At 38.8% G+C, this 20563-nt stretch overlaps 1 protein-coding gene across 2 annotated transcripts; it reads left to right on the top strand.

Annotated features, from left to right (window-relative positions):
• Positions 1–341: 341 nt before the first annotated feature.
• On the top strand, positions 342–15511 carry LOX (lysyl oxidase). Of its 2 annotated transcripts, XM_059916936.1 has the most exons (7): positions 342–1335; positions 1688–1796; positions 2931–3068; positions 4726–4882; positions 8268–8363; positions 8722–8837; positions 11993–15511. In XM_059916936.1, exons 1-7 carry the CDS (start codon positions 714–716, stop codon positions 11997–11999), a joined length of 1245 nt encoding a protein of 414 aa, XP_059772919.1. In that variant the 5' UTR covers positions 342–713; the 3' UTR covers positions 12000–15511. The 2 variants fall into 2 exon arrangements, with proteins under 2 accessions (XP_059772919.1, XP_059772920.1); XM_059916937.1 differs by lacking the exon at positions 11993–15511 and having other exon boundaries at positions 8722–8841.
• Positions 15512–20563: the final 5052 nt, after the last annotated feature.

Genomic DNA, 20563 nt, shown 5'->3' with positions numbered 1-20563 from the left:
CCCTTCCCCCATCCCCGACTCTCGCCCCCAGCACCCTCCCCACCTCCCGACTTCCCGCCTCTGCAGGGCTGGTGACCTAATAGCATTTTTCTTCGTGCATATTTTGGCGTCGCCCCATGGCCTGGCTGGCTTTGCCTGTCTGAGTCTTTTGAAATTCCTGCATGTTCGCCCCAGATTAAGCCGAGTGTGTCTCAGGATGTGTGTTCCGTTTTGTTCTTTCCCCTTAACGCTCCCTGTGCAACGTGTCTGGGGGGAGGAGGACAAGACGGGGAGGGGAGGGAGGGGCAGAGGCGAGGAGCTGTCCGCCTTGCACGTTTCCAATCACATTACGTGAACAAATAGCGGAGGGGCGGCCGGGCCAGAACGGCTTGTGTAACTTTGCAAATGTGCCAGAAAGTTTAAAATCTCTCCTCCTTCCTTCACTCCAGACACTGCCCGTTCGCCGGGGCCGCCACGCCGCTCCCCGTCGCCTTCCAGAAGGACTGAGAAAGAGGAGAGAGGCGAGTGCCACGTCCCAGCAGCCGCCTTTACTGGAGAGGGTCTGTAGCCCACCCTTGGCACTGCTTGGTGGGGACTGAGATACACGCGAGCCCAGTCCGCCTCCCTAGTTGAAGATTTCTCCCTCCCTCGCGTGATTTGAGCCCCGTCTTTTTTTTTTTTTTTTTCTCCGAGCTACGTCCTCCCGGAGCGGGGACAATCCAGCAAAGGGAGCGATGCGCTACGCCTGGACCGCACTCCTGCTCGGGCCGCTGCAGCTCTGCGCACTCGTGCGCTGCGCCCCGCCGTCCGCCGGCCACCAGCAGCCCCCGCGCGAGCAGCCGCCGGCTCCGGGCGCCTGGCGCCAGAAGATCCAATGGGAGAACAACGGGCAGGTGTTCAGCTTGCTGAGCCTGGGCGCGCAGTACCAGCCACAGCGCCGACGGGACCCGGGCGCCACCGCCCCGGGCGCCGCCAACGCCACCGCCCCGCAGCTGCGCACGCCGATCTTGCTGCTCCGCAACAACCGCACCGTGGCGGCGCGGGCGCGGACGGCCGGCTCTTCCGGAGCCGCAGCTGGCCGCCCCAGGCCCGCCGCCCGCCACTGGTTCCAAGCTGGCTACTCGATGTCTGGGGCCCAGCGCACCGGTAACCAGACGGCGCCAGGAGAGCTCCCGGCGCTCAGTAACCTGCGGCCGCCCAACCGCGTGGACGTGGACGGCATGGTGGGCGACGACCCGTACAATCCCTACAAGTACACCGACGACAACCCCTATTACAACTACTACGACACGTACGAAAGGCCCAGGCCTGGGAGCAGGTACCGGCCCGGATATGGCACCGGCTACTTCCAGTATGGTAAGCACCCCCAAGTCGCCGGAAACACCCGCGCACCCTTTCCCCAACTCTGTGGCTCCCCGACGTGGCTGGCTGGGCGCGGCAGGCCTCAGTCCATGCAGATCCCATCCCTCCCCCTGCTCCTGCAGAGGCAGCCCTGGAATCTGGTGCAAACCGCGCGCCTGGCCCCTCCTGCTTTCTTTCCACATTGCTTTGCAGCCCTGGGCGTCCCCATTCTTCTGCTAGCCGCAGCCCTACAACCGCAGTCCGGCTGGGTGAAGGGTGAGGAGTAAGGGACCTGGAGGGACCCGGAGCCAGGGTGAGGGCCGCTGAGTTGTCTCACTGTTTTGCCTATCGCCTGGCTGACGTTTAGGTCTTCCGGACCTGGTGCCCGACCCCTACTACATCCAGGCGTCCACGTACGTGCAAAAGACGGCCATGTACAACCTGAGATGCGCCGCGGAGGAAAACTGCTTGGCCAGGTACCCGCTGTATCTCCTCTGCCCAGCTCCTCCGTCTTGGTTCGGGGGGTGCTGCTCAAGTGCCTGGCTCTGACCACTCTTGTTCCGTGCAGACAAGAGCTGGGAAGTGGAATGTGTTCTCCTGGGCATGCTGACCTGGATGGAGAGTTAATTGTGAAGATTTCTGTGGGTTCTGACTTTCAAACTGTGGCACAAGTCAGGGAGATGAAACAAACCCTTATCCTGAAGAGTGTGTGTGTGTGTGTGTGTGTGTGTGTGTGTGTGTGTGTGTGTGTGGAGCGGGGGTGGGGTGGGGGGATGTCTCCTATTCTTTTTCTAAGATCCTTAAACTCTGGAGCCAACTGTTTCCAATAAGGTTTTATTAAACTACTATAACGTGGAAAAAATACTGTAATGGAAGAGCTTGTCAATACCCCTTTAAAAGATTGGGAGCCACTTTGCCAGTACGGCGCCCCTTATTGGGCGTCGTAGTTTTCTTCTTTTATTTGAAGCCACAATTAACTTAGTTATTTTGGTATTACTTCAGCCAGAATAAGAGCATGAGCAAGAGCTTTGTTTTTGCATTAGTCCTAAAATAAAATCTTAGCAATTTGGGGAATGGAATTCCCTGAGTTTGCTGCTGGGAAACCAGCAGAGGGAGCAAAAGATGATTTGATAAGACGCATAAAAATATTTTTTAATGTAAAGTAAGGTCATCAATAGTATTTAAATATATATATTCACACAAAATAAATAAGAAAAAAATTATTTTGTAAATTTCTTCCACTTCCTTTATAACTGTCCAGCTAAAAGAAGAGAAGAAATCCAAGCTCATCATCTTCATTCTTGAGTCTTGCACCACACACCATTGCATTCCCTATGATATTACTACAGTAATGCTGTTGTTTCAAAGATAGTTACTAAATTATTTATCTAATCTGGGAATACTCTTTTATTAGAGTTACTTCCCCACTTTACATCTTATTTAACTGTTTAAGAAAAAAATGTATGCAAAATGCCCTGGTCTCTTGGAACTGATGGCCTAGTTGGGGGAAGGGGGTAGTGACCATTATAGAATGGAAAGGTTTTGCTTGTAATTTTGTCTTTAGTTAATATTCTGTGAAAATAATAATGTTTCTTTTTTCAAAATCACAGCTCAGCATACAGGGCAGATGTCAGAGATTATGATCACAGGGTGCTGCTAAGATTTCCCCAAAGAGTGAAAAACCAAGGGACATCAGATTTCTTACCAAGCCGACCGAGATATTCCTGGGAATGGCACAGTTGTCACCAGTAAGTGGATGGGCCTCTTGGGTACTTTTGAGTTGCTTTTTCATTTTACAGGTGATTCTTTTTTTTTTTTTTTAAATAAGGGTGAATTCTAATTATATATTTAGTTGTTTAATTAATTGTCTCCCACTGGACTGTAACTCCACACGGGCGGGGTCCATATGGGTTTTGGTTTTTTTTAAAATTATTTATTTATTTATTTATTTTTGGCTGTGTTGGGTCTTCGTTTCTGTGCAAGGGCTTTCTCCAGTTGCGGAGAGCGGGGGCCACTCTTCATCGCGGTGCACGGGCCTCTCACTATCGCGGCCTCTCTTGTTGTGGAGCACAGGCTCCAGATGCGCAGGCTCAGTAGTTGTGGCTCACGGGCCTAGTTGCTCCGCGGCATGTGGGATCTTCCCAGACCAGGGCTCGAACCCGTGTCCCCTGCATTGGCAGGCAGATTCTCAACCACTGCGCCACCAGGGAAGCCCTACAGGTGATTCTTGATATGACAAATTCTTACACAAAAGGAGAAAATTGCTGTTATTTACATTTAGAATTTCTCTCTATGTAATTTGACATAATCAAGGAAATCTATCTTTAAGATAGTACATCAACTACTATATCCTGTTATCTTTTAAACTGGAAACTCTAAGCCCAGCTTATTAAAACTGTTGATAGGATGCAGCAATTAGCTTCACTAGAATTTTATCCCAATACACTACAGGTAAGAGTTCTAAAAAAGCCTATTACAGTCAAGATCATCTACAGTTAGGTAGCATTTCATAGCATTTAATAAAGATCACACATTATGAAAAGGATTCCGATACCGTTCTCAAAGAAAGATGGAGATGATTTACTCCATGAACTGAGAAGGGCCTACCTCAATCTTTTAAAAGGCCTGTATCAACCCCAAGGTAGTTGCTTGTTTTATCCTAAATTTAAATATTTTCACATAAGGTAATTCTATAGTTTGACTTGGTAACTTGCCTAGGTGTTTATTGCCAGGAAATCCTGTTTTGTGCCCTTAAACTTTCTATAGTTCAAGCCATTTCTTCTTGTTCTTTCCTTATGTGAGAAGATGAACAGCTCTGCACCTTCACTTTAATGAAAGGAGGAGAATAGATATGAGCACCTAATTTGCTGATAAAATAGAATTATTTCTAAATAAAAGTTTATACTAGTTAAATAATAATGGTGGATAAAACATGCCTTTATTTCTCCTTTGCATTTTAGTAAGGATTTTAAACGTGTGAGAACACAGTTTTTTAAAATTTCACAGAAACCTCCCAAGAGACAAGTGCTCTTCTTTTTTGGAATGAAGCATTGGTAGTGGCAGCCAAAGGAGATATACTAGAGGACATATGGCAAGTTTCACTTAAACAAAGATAATTTACTATCTATCTCTATTTAATATTCAAAGATAAAACAGGGTGAAATAGAAAAGCAAAATACTAAAAGTAGATCTTTTTTTCCTAGTAGCAGAGTTAAAGCCTTACAATTTTGATAGACTTTTTGTCCTGGAAAAAAAATCTAGCATGAATCTACCTTTAAGAAGATCAACTTGATCTCAATTCTGATGTGAAAACAAGTGCGGGAAGCAGTGGGGATGTCATCTAGAATCCTCATTGCTTTCTCTGTATGTTACTGACCACTGTCTCTGTGTTGTGTGGGACATTAGACATTACCACAGCATGGATGAATTCAGCCACTATGACCTGCTTGATGCCAGCACCCAGAGGAGAGTGGCTGAAGGCCACAAAGCAAGTTTCTGTCTTGAGGACACGTCCTGTGACTACGGCTACCATAGGCGATTTGCATGTACTGCACACACACAGGTAGGATGGTAACCTGGAATCAAGAACCCACAGGCTTGAGAGAGAAAACAGTCTTCTATTTTCTTTCCTGCAGCCTGTCTTTGTGAAAAAACTATTTTATTTAGGGGGTCATCTAGTCCATATGGTAAATTATTGGGAAAAGGAAAGAGATGGCTTGATGATCCAAAATTACTTTTAAAGTATTTCATCATCACAGAAAGTCAGTGTGCCTACCTGTTATGTTCTACAGTGAAAAGCAGTAGTTTATTATCTGAAAAAATCCTAATGGTTTCCAGTTTCTGCACTCATTCTGTATTCTTTAACTTGATTGGTAAGCAATTGTGGAAAAGCTATCTCTGTTTTGTCACCTGCAAAACTATTCCTCCCTCTACCTATTAAACTAAAAATAGAATGGTGATTGGGATTAGCAAAAGGCCAGAAAATAAGTTTCTTAAAAAGTACTTTTAAAAATGTCTCTTTTAATCATCTGAAGAAGAGCAGAAGAACACAGTTTCTTTCTCCATGCATGTATATTTAAACCTACAGTATAATTGATGTCAGATGTCCTTTGGATGGATTTTTAAAAAGAGTGCTGTCCTAAGCAGTTTGTATGTCTTATAATGGGAAAATGTGTGTCATTTAAAAGCTGTGCCAGTATTTCCATAAGAAACCCTAATTTGTAAAAGGACATTATAATTTTACTCCAGCGGAAATCTTGGCAGGGAGTAGTGAATGTACATAACTCAGGGCACAAAAGGATCAGCAGCTGGCATCTTGGGAAGCAAATTCCAGGGCTGTGGCAGGAAGCTTTCTGGTGACCTAAATGTTATCGTTGCTTCTTTGTCTCAGCTTAGAACATCATAGCAATTGGAGGGGTAAGGGTTCAATTCCTCCCGCCCTGGGGTAGCACTTAGTCTTTAAGCAAAAGAGATGTAACCTACCCACACATTACACATATGTGTATGTAGAGGTCCCCTTTTCACTCAGTGATCTCCAAGTCCCCCAGCGCCCGGCCTGTGCAGCGGACCTGGAGTTTATTCTCTTCCTTTAGAAAAAGAGGCACTCTGGACAGCTCACTGCTGAAATATTTGAATCTAAGACTATAGGTGTTTATAGCATATGAGTCCCCCAGCTCCGTGGGGGGTGACCCTACTTCTTTTTATGTGGTAGCTTTCTTTTTTTTTTTAACATCTTTATTGGAGTATAATTGCTTTACAATGGTGTGTTAGTTTCTGTTTATAAGGAAGTGAATCAGCTAGGTAGCTTTCTTGTTAATTATCCTCCGTTTGTGTCCTATTTAACCATTATTCACTAGGTCTTACACTACAAATGACTAATGTATTTGTGTTTTCCACTAGACTGGTGTTTCTTGAACATGGGCTTCATTTAAAGGGAAAAAAAATTCTCACAAAGTCCCAGTACTGACTTAGATTAGTTGTATTATAAAGTTTTTAAATGTATCCAAAAGTAATACTAGATGTGACTTCTTTACATTTATACTTTCATATAAGTTATTAGATAACAAATTTACATATTAAATATATATGAAACTGGAAAGTTACATTAACCTCATTAATTTATGTAACAAACAGTTATGTTTTGCTAAAACCAAATAGTTAATCTCTACAGCCTTGGCTAAGGTTCTACATTTTTTTAAAAGTTTTAAAAGTTTGAATACAGGAAATGCCTGTTTGCTTACTGCCCTGAAAAACTCTTTTGTTTGCCAGTTCCAATAATCAAAGCTTATACTTAAATTCTGCCACTTGAGTAAGGTAGAGTGGCAATTTCAGCATTCTTTAAAGCTCTTTTGTTCACTTGAAGGTAAGATAAGCATTGTAGCATTATTTAAACGAGTCTTAAATGGGCATCTAATCCAGTGAATCCCTTACAGTGCCATGAAGGTGGTGGTGGTAGTAGTAGTAGTAGTAGTAGTAGCAACAATGATAGCTAACACTTACTCAATATATATTATGTGCCAGAATCAGAATTATGTGCTGGAAATCAGAAACGGAAAATTCTTCATAATATATTTACTACTCAACATAAGGTTAACGAATGATCACAAGTTGGTATGGACCAAAGTGGGAAAATGGTTCTCACTGCTGTGGCAAAGGTACTTTTTGAGTTTGGCCTATCTGTACTATTGTGTGCTGTATGAGAGCACAATTCTCCCCCATTCTTCCCAAATCAAACCACAGGCAAACCAGCACTGGTAGAACACGCTTTAGATGATTCTACCATCTCTCTGGTGACCAAGGTGATCTTAAGCACCAAACAATTTTGGGTGCTGAAATTAAATCGTGGTATTGAGTTTAAATGATTCTAGCCTATACTTTTTAATTCATTTTGACTACTATTAGGCTGCAAATACGACAGTTAAAACGTCTGATGAAGAACCAGTGGAATCAAGAATATACCTATGGACTCCAATTTGAGCAAATTTCACCAGGCTATAACTTTCTGGAGAGCAAGGACCATATCTTAGTGGTGTTTTTCTCTTCTCAGCCTGTAGAAGGCACTCATTTACTTATGGAAGTGAATATCTTTGCAAGTAGAGTTGATGTGGCAATCATCCCTTTAATACAACAAAATATTCAATGATGATGTGAAAAAGAACATAGTGTGGTGGTTACAATCAGGGACCCTGGACCCCAAATGCTTATACTCAAAACCAGCTCAGCCATTAACTAGCTGTATATTCTTGGGTGAGCTATTTGACCTTATAGTGCCTCAGTTCCTTTATTTGTAAAATGGGTTAATACTACCTCCTGCCTCGTGTAGTTGTGAGAATTAAATTTATATATTTAACATGTTTAATTGATCCTGGCATATAATACATACTTCATAAGTGTTAACTATTCAAAAATGCAATATAGACTCTGTCCTTGTGGAGCTTACAATCTCTAGTTAGATATATTCTTATATAGTATGATTTTAATATAGAGGAGAGAAGGATAAATACCATAAAATCTATACACAGAGTATCTTGGGTATTCAGAGTATAGGAAGGTAATTTCCAAGAAGAGAAATTGGAGAGAGTTCCACTGATAACAAGATATTTGAGTCAAGTTGATTATTACATGGCCTTTATTCCTAAACTGGTAATATTCAAGAATTTTGGTAGAGGCCTATTTTGTCACTAAGATTGTATTTATCACTAGTGATTTATGACAATTTTAAGAAGCGAGATGTACTACTACTTATATTAGTCCTGTATTTTTTTTAGCTGGAGGTGCTATAAGGCTGAGTAATATATACTTCTCAAAGGAGATGCAATATAAGTATAGTTTTATGTCAAACTCTTGTAAGTACTAACTTAAAATTTAATTTGCAAATAATAAGCATATTCTTTAGCACATTCTAGCCATATACCATCTTTTTAATTTTTGCATTTTATTTGTTTCAGGGGCTGAGTCCTGGCTGCTATGATACCTATAATGCAGACATAGACTGCCAGTGGATTGATATTACAGATGTAAAACCCGGAAACTATATTCTAAAGGTAGAGACCTTTGAATATGTACCCATAATTTATTTCAGTTGCAACTCATGGGCCTCTTCTCTGGATTCCAATGTTAAATAATCATGGTCCTTCAAGCAATTATACATCTTCCAGAAGTACTTCTAAACCAAGCTAGCTATATTTTAAAAATTCTTATTTGAAAGAACTTCAGGGAAAAATATACAGCCTCCTTCGATAACTTCTCCAGAGTTGAACCACGTGCCTAACTTAGACCCCCTCCCTGCTTGATTTAGTTGGAGCACATTGCCTCCGTTCTAGCCCTGTGAAAATAGGAAGAAATTAACCAGTAAACACTGTTGATCAAATCTGAAACACAGATGATGCTTGTGTTGCCTAGGTCAGTGTGAACCCCAGCTACCTGGTGCCTGAGTCAGACTATACCAACAATGTCGTCCGCTGTGAGATTCGCTACACAGGACATCATGCGTATGCCTCGGGCTGCACAATTTCACCGTGAGTCCTATTTGCCTAGCTAAGTAATTCTCCTGACAATGAGCTTTAGTTCATTGATAGGCATTATACACGTCTGTTTTCACTACTACTGCAGCTTCCTTGTAAAATAGACCAAAGGTAGAAAACGGTAGAGTCTGTACTATGACATAATTAGAGCTGATCTTTTTTTGATAATGCTAGAGAATGGAGGAGGGGATGTACTCAGGTTTTTATCACCCTGAAACTTAGCTTTTAAGACAAGACACAGAACACACTGTTTACCCTCAAAGCCTGTGGCAGCTGAGTCTGTAAAATATGCAATATGCAGGGTGGATAACCTTGTGGGAGCCCAGAGAGTTGGCTTTCCTGCCTCTTCCCCATAGTCCATGAAGGAGCCCTGAAGAAATTCCTAGAGTTCTTCAAAGTACACTTTGAAAGTGACTGTCTTAAAGTATGCAGCTGAAGAGGTCAGACCACCTGTTCTGTAGAAATCAAGATTTCACATATTTGAGTTCTACAAACACAAGTAATAGGGAAATACCCTGCAAAAGGTGGGTTGTATGGAAGTGCCTTCATAATTTTCCTAGTCCTGAAACCCTTCTTTGAATGAAATCTTAGAAGGAATCCCAGCACATAAATATTGCAGGTGTGGTGCTTTGATGAGAGGAATTAAAGGGTAGTTTTGCGTTCTTGTCTCTTTGTCCCACCCTGACCCCTTAAGCACTGCCTGCTCTAGTGATGCTGGGTTATAGATTCTAACTACATATGCCACCTGTGAGTGATACCTTCCCAACAGAAGAATATCATTAGAGTGATACTGAACACATGTCAGCTTTGCTGTGATGTGAGAGGCACCAGTCAGTGCCCATGGATCATGCAGAAAGGTGTCATAACAGAGCTACACTAGAAACTTAAAATTTATAGAAATTTCTCCCTGCTACACAAACCAGGACAGTGGTTGCTGCAGATGAACCTGTAGTTTGTGGGCTTTCCAAAGTACAGATAAACCTATCTGGTTGTGCATATTTTGCCCACTACTGGGGATCCTAGCCAGAAGGAAGGTGGAGCTTAAAGTGGATTGGGCTACATTCACCTTGGAGGGGAGCCTTTTCCTTATTTCCATAGAGGAGCAAAGCCTGTGCTTTTTAAGTGTCATCATAGCATTAGAGACAGATGTAGTCTATGACAGCAAAGGTGTAGCACTGAAAGAAGATTATCAAATATATTCTGAACATGCCTAAAATACAGAAAACCTGGCTGTTTGTGGCCCATATTGTGTGGAGCTGATCACTGTATAACTGAAAATCCCCAGAAGAGAAGTAACTTAAAGTAAAATAATTTAAAATAAGTGGATTAATTTCTCTTAATTTTTATAATTCCTTAATTTATTCACTCATTATGTATTCATTGGCACTTTCATTTTTGATACAATATGAAAATTCCATGGTGGGGGGTAAAATAAAATGCAGTCAAAACAGGATGACCTCTGCTACAATAAGCTAAGTGACTCTCAGGTACAACTGCTGCCCTCCCGTGAGGAAAAGGTCTGGTGAGGTGATTCTGTTGTTGTATAGAAGGTGTCTTGCTTGTCATCAGTAGAATCCATTGAATTGGATATTGCTAGATATTTAGAACAAATAAAAATTATTTTGTTCCAGCATAGTTTCTTTCTCTTTTTTTAGCCACTTGTCACTGACTATAAATTGCAAGAGTGGTTGATGTAAAATTTTAATGAGCAATATTGATCAGATGAAAATATGAAAAAATGAAAGGACCCATAGGTAGTGATTTATAATAAAATAACGAGCTCATACTTCTCTACGAGTGGAAAATCATGGGAGAAGTACAGAAACCTTGACTTGCAAAAGAAACCCTCACCTTTAGAATGATGCTCACCTCTTATATTTTGACTTTCACTTTCGCCTCCCTTGGTAGGGATCAGAGTTCAGAGGAAGGCGAAATTTTCTCTGGCTGAGATTCAGGAGTGGCTTTAGGACAGCATTTGAATTGGGCCTTGAGGGCTGAGGAGGACTGCACTGGAGAGAGTTAAGGAAGGAAGGGCATGCTGGGAGGAGTCAACATCACCTGCAACTGCATGGCAAGAAGAAATTGCAGGGCATGTTTGGAAAAGCAAGTCTTCTAGTCTGGCTAAGGCATAAGTTTCATGGGCGAAAAGAATGGAAAATTTGGGACCAGATCAAAGCGAGCACTGAAGAGCAAGCTAAAAAGTTTGAACTTCATCCTGGTGGCCACGGGGAGTCTTTGAAGTTTCTTGAGCAAGGTGTGTATCTTGCCTAAAGCCATGTGGTCAGTCCATGGCTCTGTAAGCAAGTGTGTGTGTGATTCCCTTGGTAACGTTATTGTAATTTTTTTTTAACTCTTAAAGACACATCATCTCTTAGTTCACTGATCGTTTTTCATGCTAATCAAATATTTGAGAGCATTCTATTGGTGTGTAAAAACCACCCAGTAAGAAAGTGTGTGCCTTTGATGTGTCCTATCTCCCTCATTTTCCTCACTGTAAACCCAACGTATGAACCAGGTGACTCTGTGGCCCAGTTCAATTCTAAGATACCATGATTAAGTTCTTTTTTCATAGAAATGACTATTTGGAAACTGATGGTTTATGATTTGGACTAAGTGATTCTTATTTCATTTACGTGGGGATCTATGATCACAACATAAATACAATATTAGATTTATTGGCTTTGACCCAGTCTCGGCCTGTTAATGTAACATTCTACATCCAGAACCATGCTGGGAAAGGACTAATGCAGGAGAGTGCAGAGGTCATGAACCTGCTTCTTAGTGGACATGCCACACTTGCTGCATGGAGTGAACTCACCTAGCCAGGGCTGCTGTTCCTATAAATCCTGCTTTAGCCTTGATTGTTTCAGAGGATGTTTCTTTTAACTCTAAACATCAAGTTTGTAGGTATCAGGCATACAATTTCTGCTACTGACGTAGTCACTTTCTTCAAATCAGTATTAAAATAATGTATTAATGGATAATTTCAGAAGGTGACTATCGCTTTGGTGGAGGGAAATTGCTATCTATCCATCTATCTGTATACACACACACACATATTTTAAAAAGGTGACTTTAAACTTCTCTACTATACTCATTCAGAGCATTATCAGGTTAATAACTTGTCTTATTTTGTTTTCTTAATCTAGGTATTAGAAAGCAAGCCAAAACTTCCAATGGATAAATCAGTACCTGGTGTTCTGAAGTGGGAAAAAATAGATTAACTTCAGTAGGATTCATGTATTTTGAAAGAGAGAACAGAAAACAACAAAGGAATTTTTGTTTGGACTGTTTTGTAACAAAGCACATAACTGGATTTTGAACATTTAAATCGGCATTATTTGGGAAATTTTTAATATTATCACTCACATTACTTTGTGAATTAATGCAGTGTTTCAAGTCTGTAATTGCACACTTGGCTCTTTCAAAGAAATCCAAATTTCTTATGCTCCTTCTGAATTTATAGTGCAAAAGGAAAAAAAATATTTCAATGAATGAGTCCAAATTATTTTAAACTGAGAATTTTCTAAAGTTCTGAAACTTTAGTGAACCATAATAATAACTGGCTTTATATATGTCCTAGCATAGATTACTTTAGAAATGAGGCTCCTACTGTTTAAATAGATATGGACACATTTGGTGCTGAGGAAGGAACAAACACGTTACCATTGGTGTCAAGAAATATTACTATATAGCAGAGAAATGGCAATATATGTATTCAGATAGTTACACCCTATATAAAATTTATGTTTACATTTTAAAATTAGTAGATAAACTCCTTTCTTTCTGTCAAGTGTAAAATTTCATTCTGACTTAAGTCAGCTTTTGTTTTGGAATGAATTAAGTAATTGAGCTGCCCAACTCCTGTCTGACCTTTGTTGATGCTCCCCTCTATTCTTTAGTTTTCCTACGGGCAGAGACCTTTTAATTGGCATTCTTAAAATTACTGTTCTGGGGACTGCTATACATAGGACAGCTATGTCAATGGGAAGTCATTCTGATGATAGATGTAATACATCCAGAGATAGTATGCATTTAAGTATATTAAACTATTAGCCAAAAAAGTGTCCTTGCTTACATGAAAATCATTCAAACAAGTCCCCCAAACCACAACTGTCTCTAAAATACTTAGAAATATTAATGAAAAACACCTTAGGATTTTCAACTTTTCTACATTTTTTAAATGATCAGCTTTAAAAAGGATAAGACTGAAAATTTTTAAATTATCCAGAATAAATGACAATGTATATGGATACAAGAACAGTATCCTAGGTCATCCAGGAATCAGTCATACATGTTTTTTTTGTGTGTGTCTGAAATATAATACAAATTAGTGAAGCGCATAGCATTATATACTTGAGATGTTGGTGAATAAGGAAAAAAAACACAACTTTCTGCAAAACCAAGGACTGTGTTGCATGAGACAGCTGTGATTTTATTTTAAACTGTGAAACCATGTGCCACAACAGAATTTGGAGAATTTCTATTTTTCCGAGATTCAAAAGGTACAGAAAGAACTCAAATTACACTTTTAAGTTAGTGGTGCTTAAGCAGAAGTTTTCCTCCTTTAACCAGTATTAAAATCTCAAGCAAAGTATTTCCAGTGCCAGGACACATTAGGTAGAATTTAAAAGTGAGTTGGCATCCCTGTATTATATGTCATAGAGTTGTAATGTCAACACCAGCTACAAATAACCGTTCTGCACTCAACGAGTGCCTAGCAAGGCAAGAGGGGCTAGAGATGGACAGTAATCAAGGGCAGATAGAGTGGGCCACATGATCCTCATCTGCCAGGGCACACACTTACCAAGAGACAATACAGACAGCTTGATAGAGACCCAGAACTTCCACTGAGCTAGTATCTGAGCTATGGAATAGCTTCTTTGATGTACCTCTTTGCCTTAAATTGCTTTTAGTTTTAAGATTGTAGAATGATCCTTTTAAATTGTAATCTTTTCTAACAGAGATATTTTAATATACTTGCTTTTTTAAAAACAAAAACTACTGTCAGTATTAATACTGAGCCAGACTGGCATCTACAGATTTAAGACCTATCATTTCATTAAGATTCTTACCCCTATACTAAAAACTAGCTAATATCATGGCCTTTGGATACATATGAGAAGATGTATTTACTATCATTCCATGGGCCTTCCATCTATCTGTACATCTATCATCATTTAAAGGCCTAATATACACTAGGCACTCACATGCTAGGCATTGGGATATGAAAATGATTGTCCCTAACCTCAATAAGTATTTGAAATGTCATTATTACCCGTGAGGTTCAGCTTATTTCATTTTTAACATCATAAGTACATGTCTAAAAAAATTTCTGTTTTAAGCACTATTGTTTTTCATGACCATATTTTATTTAAAAAAAGTTAAAAATGAATAGATATATGCATGTATGTGTTACTAATAGTTAAAACTATGTTTCCAATCCCTGAAGTGTCTGCCTTTTAAATATAACACGTACTATTTCATTGATTTTAGAAAAAAAAGTTTCAATTAAGAGGCTAAAGATTCTCGCTTATTCCTTATATAAATATTCCTCCCCACCCCTAAACACTCCCAAATAACTCACAAGTATTGATTTAACACTCAATATTTTTGAACCTCAAGGAATCTCTTCTCTGAATAACCACCAAGACCCACAGATAAGGATTACCTGGTAAAATTTATCCATTAATAAAATAAAAAATATAATCCAGTCTTAACAAATTCTAAATAAAAAATCTTTTAAACAGGAAGTAGAAATGATACAAATAATGTTGAGTACTGAAAAGAGACTGGTTTTTAAACTAATAAGAACTGTGAAAAAGTCGGCTAAATGGGAAGATAACTTAGTGAGTCTTCCACATGCCATATTAGTGGCCTCATAATTACTCAGACCACAGTCTGTATTAAAGATGTCTTGACCTTTGAGGCTAGGATTCAGTCTCACAACAGTAACCATAACATACAAACACATAACTTGCCTATTTCCAGGAAATCTTTATATTTTTACATAATGACTTTATTCACAATTGCTATCATCTAATTATTCACTAGGCATTATTTTTAATAATGAACAATTTTTTTTTTTTCTCCTTGACCTCATAGGAGATAATCACACTCATAAACGTTCCCAATACTTAGATTGTAGAGGAAATGCAGTTCACTAAAATTATCATGGTACTAAGAATTTATCTTTACCAAATTTGTTAAAATATTGAATTTCTGGTCAGAAGATATTTTGTTTTAAAAATAGCTTGTTTTGATAGTAACAGTATAACTGATAAGTAAAAATTACCCTTTTCTGTATTTTTTATGTTTAGAATTCATATTCGCAATCAATATGTTCAATCAATAGCCACATTTCATTCCCAGCTACCAAAAGTCCTGGGCCACTTTTGAACACTTAAAGCATTTCATTTATCCTTCTAGCCAAAATGGTGCTGAATTATTTCAACTTGAATGTAAAATGTGTTGTCTTAGCTCACAGGATATAAACATTTAATATATAACTGCTTGCTATGAACTGAGTAACATGTGATTTGGTATTGTAATGTTTTTAATGAAGTTTTAATTTCTCCCAAATTTTTCAGGAATTCTAGTTGTAAAACATTTTTAACTTTTTTGAAGAGCTCTTATTTTAAATGCCCAGACACTGGCTTTATATTCTTCTTTACACTCTCACATTCTTTTATTATATGCCTACACTATGATTGCAAGATTATGTAAAAATGCCTTGAATAAATGATTTCAAGTGTCTAGAGTGGTCATTTATTGTTACATATAAATAAATGATATGAATTTCACTTTAGATTAGGATCTTAAAGCCATGTGTATGGTTGGTGGTTTTGCTTAATTGCCTTTTGTATTAACAAATTGTTTAACGAGCTCACATGACTTGAAACTTGTCTGTGATGGATTAAAAATCTAGCTGATGTTTTGAAAAGAAACTATCATACATGAACAGATTCTAACTTTTGTCATCATTACCAACCACTTCCAAGGATGCAGGGTAAGCATTGTAAGAATAACAGCTCTCTATTTTGATTAGCATTTCTTAGAAATATACAAGAGCATATATACACCCAGGGGACACATCCAGCTCTAGATACAAATTATTTATATGAAGAAAAACATTGCTATCATAGTAATCCTTATTTAAACGTGTACCAGATTAGCCTGGAAGCTGGTAACCTGAGAGGACGAACAGGCCTCAAACTGTGGGCAAGTGTTTTGGGAGGACAATTGGAAAAATTAACCCACGAACAATTCACCTTTAAGGAGCTCTTGCAGGTAAAGTAGACGTAGGCTTGTGTCTGGCAATTTTCAGATTTGACATTAGCAGGACATTAGTGACACTGGAAACCACCAATTTCCTGCTTTCCTCACCTGCTCAAGGCAAAATATGTTATTAGTGTAAAAGATGTTTACCTTTCATCAGTGTTGAGTTTCAGACACTGTTCATTATTATTAGCTCATTAACCAAAGATAGGAGAAGGCAGGTTTTTCCTTCTGTCAGAAACTTTGACTGCCTTAAGTTACTCATTTATTAATATTTCTAATCCTTGCCACAGATATTAGTAGGGAATTAACACACAGGTTGAATAAATCACTTAAAGCATGTATTAAGGAATTCTAGTTTCACAAATACTCTACTCAAAAAGAACCCCACAGTAAAATAACTATGGGAAATGTTATCTTTATGGTGGCGATTCACAATACATATTACCATGTTAAAGATTCTGAGAAGTCCTGCAGGAAAGAAACCAGTTTGTTAGCCAGTGTTTCTCAAATTTATTTTGCCACAAAAGTCTTTTTTTTTTTAAATTTTAAATAGCACTTGTTATCCTGTTAAGCTTTTTTTTCTTCTTGGAAAACTCTGGAATATGACATATTAAGTAATTATCAATTCATAAAAATAAGATCATTTACAAATTACTTAAAGTATGATAGTGGTAGCATTTGTGCTGCAGGACACAGGAATACCTGAAACCCACCAATTTACTGCCTGCCTTGCTTCCAAAAAACTGCATGGTTAAATAGGGTCCTTTCAAAGGAAACGATTATTTCAGCTTCTAAATCATGTTCTCTTTCAGAAGGAAACAGAGATCTTTCTTATTTGTTAAGTAACTTGAAAGCTTTATATACCCCTAATTAAAATCTCTCCTCTCCTACATATTAGTTGTTTATAACATTCAGGATGAACCAGTCATTTTCTTCATGGTTCATTCATTTTGTATAATTGAAATTATTATGTTATACATAATAGCATAGCTTAAGTAAATTTCAATTAAATCTTAGTACTCAACAGTGGGCAGGGAAAAACAAAACTGGTAATGAATGACTTGGAAGGATATATGCATGTATTTAGAATTTGCTCCCAATAATTTGCTGTTTAAACTGTTGATAAGAGGCACCAGCTTTGGAGAGAGAAAAAATAGCCACAAACCACAAGGTGAACCATCAATACAATGACCAAGAACATGTCTTTGCCAATGTTAGAAATACAATATTTCCAGTTCCTAATTCCTTTAAATACCAAGTCAAGCCAGAGTTCATGACACAACTGTATATAACAGGGACTAAGGACAAATGCAATGATAGAAACTATTAAGAGATAACTCCTCTTAAAAATGAATCAATAATGCTGGATGTTTATTCATGTATCTTTACTGAACTAATGCATACATTTGGAGCTTGAAAAATTTGGAGCCAATATTGCCAATCAGTCTTTTGCAAACTAGTGAATTATACCATTGTCATATAGCAAACCATTAGAATCAACCATTTTCAATTATTACGAGTTTTTCAGTGAGATGGTTTTAGGAAAAAAACTTTTATAACAATCTATAGTTGGGTTGATGCTGGGGCTAAGATTCATGGATATATAAACAATCTGATAGTTGTGATCACTTCACTTTTGTTTTAGGGCTCTTTGGTTTCTGGTAACAGGAATATATTTTAAACTTGATTACTCCAAAGAGGAATTTTTAGGCTTATGTAACCAAACAGAAGAGGGGCAAGTTAGGGTTTGCCTCAGGAGCAGAGATGGAACCAGGAAATCAAATACTATCAAGACCACATTATTGCTACCTTTTCTCTGTTTGTGTGTCAACTTCATTCTCTTAGTTTAGTTTCTCAATAAGGATGGAAACCTTATTGCCTGCAGATCTGGGTACACACCAACATAGCTTGTTGATCAGAAAGAAAATGGCATTAGCCTGTTACTCAAGTGTGAAAATTCTAAGGGAAGGCATTTCATAGGCTCAGTCCGGGTCATGTGCCAATGTCAGTTCCAGTCATTGTGGATACTATGACAGGTCCAATTGAGTCAAGTTCTTTACCCTATTAAGTCACCAAAGTCAAGGAGACAGAGTCAAGTAAGAGGATGGCTGCTCCCATCCAAAGCACGTGACTGCATTTTTGGCTTCATGTGTGGGTATAAGGGGAAGGTGGGGCATGGACAATGATAACTCCAGAGGAAGAGGGTGAGTTATGATGGGTATTGTCAATGAAAAGATTACTGGGAGCCAGCAAGTCACTCAATTTATGTCCAGCAAAAAGACTAATAAAATCAGTATCTATAAAATTCAACTCATAACGTTTCCTTCCAAAATACTCACCCACCTAATTTCTGTTAAGAGAACCCAATATTCTCTGTATCTAAGGGCTGACTATTCACCCAGAAAGAAGTAATGCCATCTTGCTCTCCCTTTCAAGATTATTCACCTCCCCTATTGGCAAGTCTGAACAGCATGATCACTCTCACCCTGCCTTCCATTTCATGAAGTCTTTAGTAGGGCATTTCAGGAGGGAAGCTCATCTTTACAAGTGCGAGAAGATCCTAGTTCCTTTTTATTCAACCAGTCACCTTGAAGTTGCAAAAAAAAAAAAAAAAAAAAAAAAAAAGAAAGAAAAAAAAAATCCATCCAAAGAGGAAAACAAATAAGAAAAAGAGCCATTGTTTTAAGATTTTGCTCCTCCAAATGCTACCCATTCTCACTGACCCGTCTACTATCCCTCTTCCCTGTTGTTTGTCTTTGACCATCAGTGAGAGACTCCATCTGGAAGGGATATCTTAGAGAGGGAACATTTCCTTCTTTATTTCTGTTAGTTGCATTATGCTTCTAACACATTTACAGTCCCTGTAGAGTAGGTATAATTCAATGGCAGGGAAAGTGGGGAATGAAAACTCAGAGAAAAGCACAGCAAAATATTAGCGTTCTGGAAGAACTGCAGCTGTAATGAGAGGCTTGGGTGACAGTAATAAGTAGTCAGCTATACCCATCCCTCTCCCAATATTATCTTAGTGTTTTCACCGTTCTTTTTAATCCACAGTGTAGAAAAATTTACATGGGGTTGATGCTGGGGTGAGGCAGGAGTGGTGCACAGGTATGACAACTCATCCCAGATATTTCTGAACCTGAGTCCAAGAGCATCAGCAACTGGGTTAAATTTGCTTTGCAGATGAGGATGAGGTCAGAGGAATGGGATGGAAAACATACATGGTGCAACCTCTTCACTAATTTAGGCAACTAGCTCTCTGGAAAGTGACCTACAAAGTCAAGATATTCTCCAAGGCCTAGGCTGACCAGAGTTGCCTTTTCATCCGCAGGGAGTTATTCTGTTACTCTTTCAGAGTTTGAGAAGGTTTATCAGGAGCTAGGCACACATAACCTTATTTCCTGCCCCCTTCTCCCCAATTTTCTAAAAGGAATACTTTTGAGTATTAGAGATATGGAAAAAAATGACATTCTCCTCTTCTCTCTCATCATGTACAGGATTTCACAATTTAGCAACAGGGGGTCCTCTCTTAATGATCAACAAGAGGCCAATAACAGTGCTTTAACCTCAAACATTGGTCTCACTTGAATGTACTTAGAAAAAAAATCTAAGAGTTAGACTTTGCCCTATCAGAGTATTTTAGATCTTCACTCAAAATCAATACTTCCATCCTGGTTCCACTGAAATCCTTTAAGTTAGTTGTCATCAATAAATAATTTTCATTTCCCTGCAGTAATTACTAAGGTAACAGTTCCTTAATATCATCAGATATCTAGTTAGCATTCAAATTTCACCATCTCATAATTTTTTTACTTTTCTTTTATTTGATTCAGGAGCAAACAAGAACCACACATTGGCTTGGTTATTACGTGTTTTAAGTCTCTTTAAAATATATATATTTCCCTTTTATCATTCTTTATCTTGCTCTTAATGTGTGTGAAAAAATAGGTATTTTTATAGAATACCTACTGTCTCATAGAATTTTCCACATTCTAGATTTTGCAGACTGTATCCTGGTGGTGTCACTTAATACATTCTTCTGTTCCTTGTATTTCCTATGAAAAGTCAAATCTAGAGGCTTGACCAGATGTAGGTTAGGTTTGAATTGGGGGAGCAAGAAGACATGATACATGGTGGTGTGTCCTTCATAACTGCATCATATGAGGAAGCCCAGGATGTCTCTACCATCTATCTTTTGGTGATGTTAAGAATGACTAGTGGGTTCAGTGTTGTCAGTCTGATCCATCCAATATAGAAGTTCCCATCAGATTTTCACCTACTCATTTTAGCAGCCATTATTGATCACTGCTAGATCCATTATCAAATTTTCAAAATAGGTGATTTTTAAATTTTTTTTAAACTTTTTTTTTTACTTATTCCTTCTTTTTAAAAAAATTTTATTGGAGTACAGTTGCTTTACAATATTGTGTTAGTTTATA

The sequence above is a fragment of the Balaenoptera ricei genome, chromosome 3, assembly GCF_028023285.1.
Source record: "Balaenoptera ricei isolate mBalRic1 chromosome 3, mBalRic1.hap2, whole genome shotgun sequence".
In the NCBI taxonomy this organism is placed as follows: domain Eukaryota; kingdom Metazoa; phylum Chordata; class Mammalia; order Artiodactyla; family Balaenopteridae; genus Balaenoptera; species Balaenoptera ricei.
This window is presented reverse-complemented; position numbering and strand designations above follow the sequence as displayed.

Excerpts from the sequence above, each read along its gene's own strand:
- LOX (XM_059916936.1), top strand. The coding sequence starts at position 714 with ATGCGCTACGCCTGGACCGCACTCCTGCTCGGGCCGCTGCAGCTCTGC. Across the intron at positions 1,797-2,930 it reads GAGGAAAACTGCTTGGCCAG|CTCAGCATACAGGGCAGATG; the intron begins GTACCCGCTGTA and ends TCAAAATCACAG. Across the intron at positions 8,364-8,721 it reads CCGGAAACTATATTCTAAAG|GTCAGTGTGAACCCCAGCTA; the intron begins GTAGAGACCTTT and ends TGTGTTGCCTAG.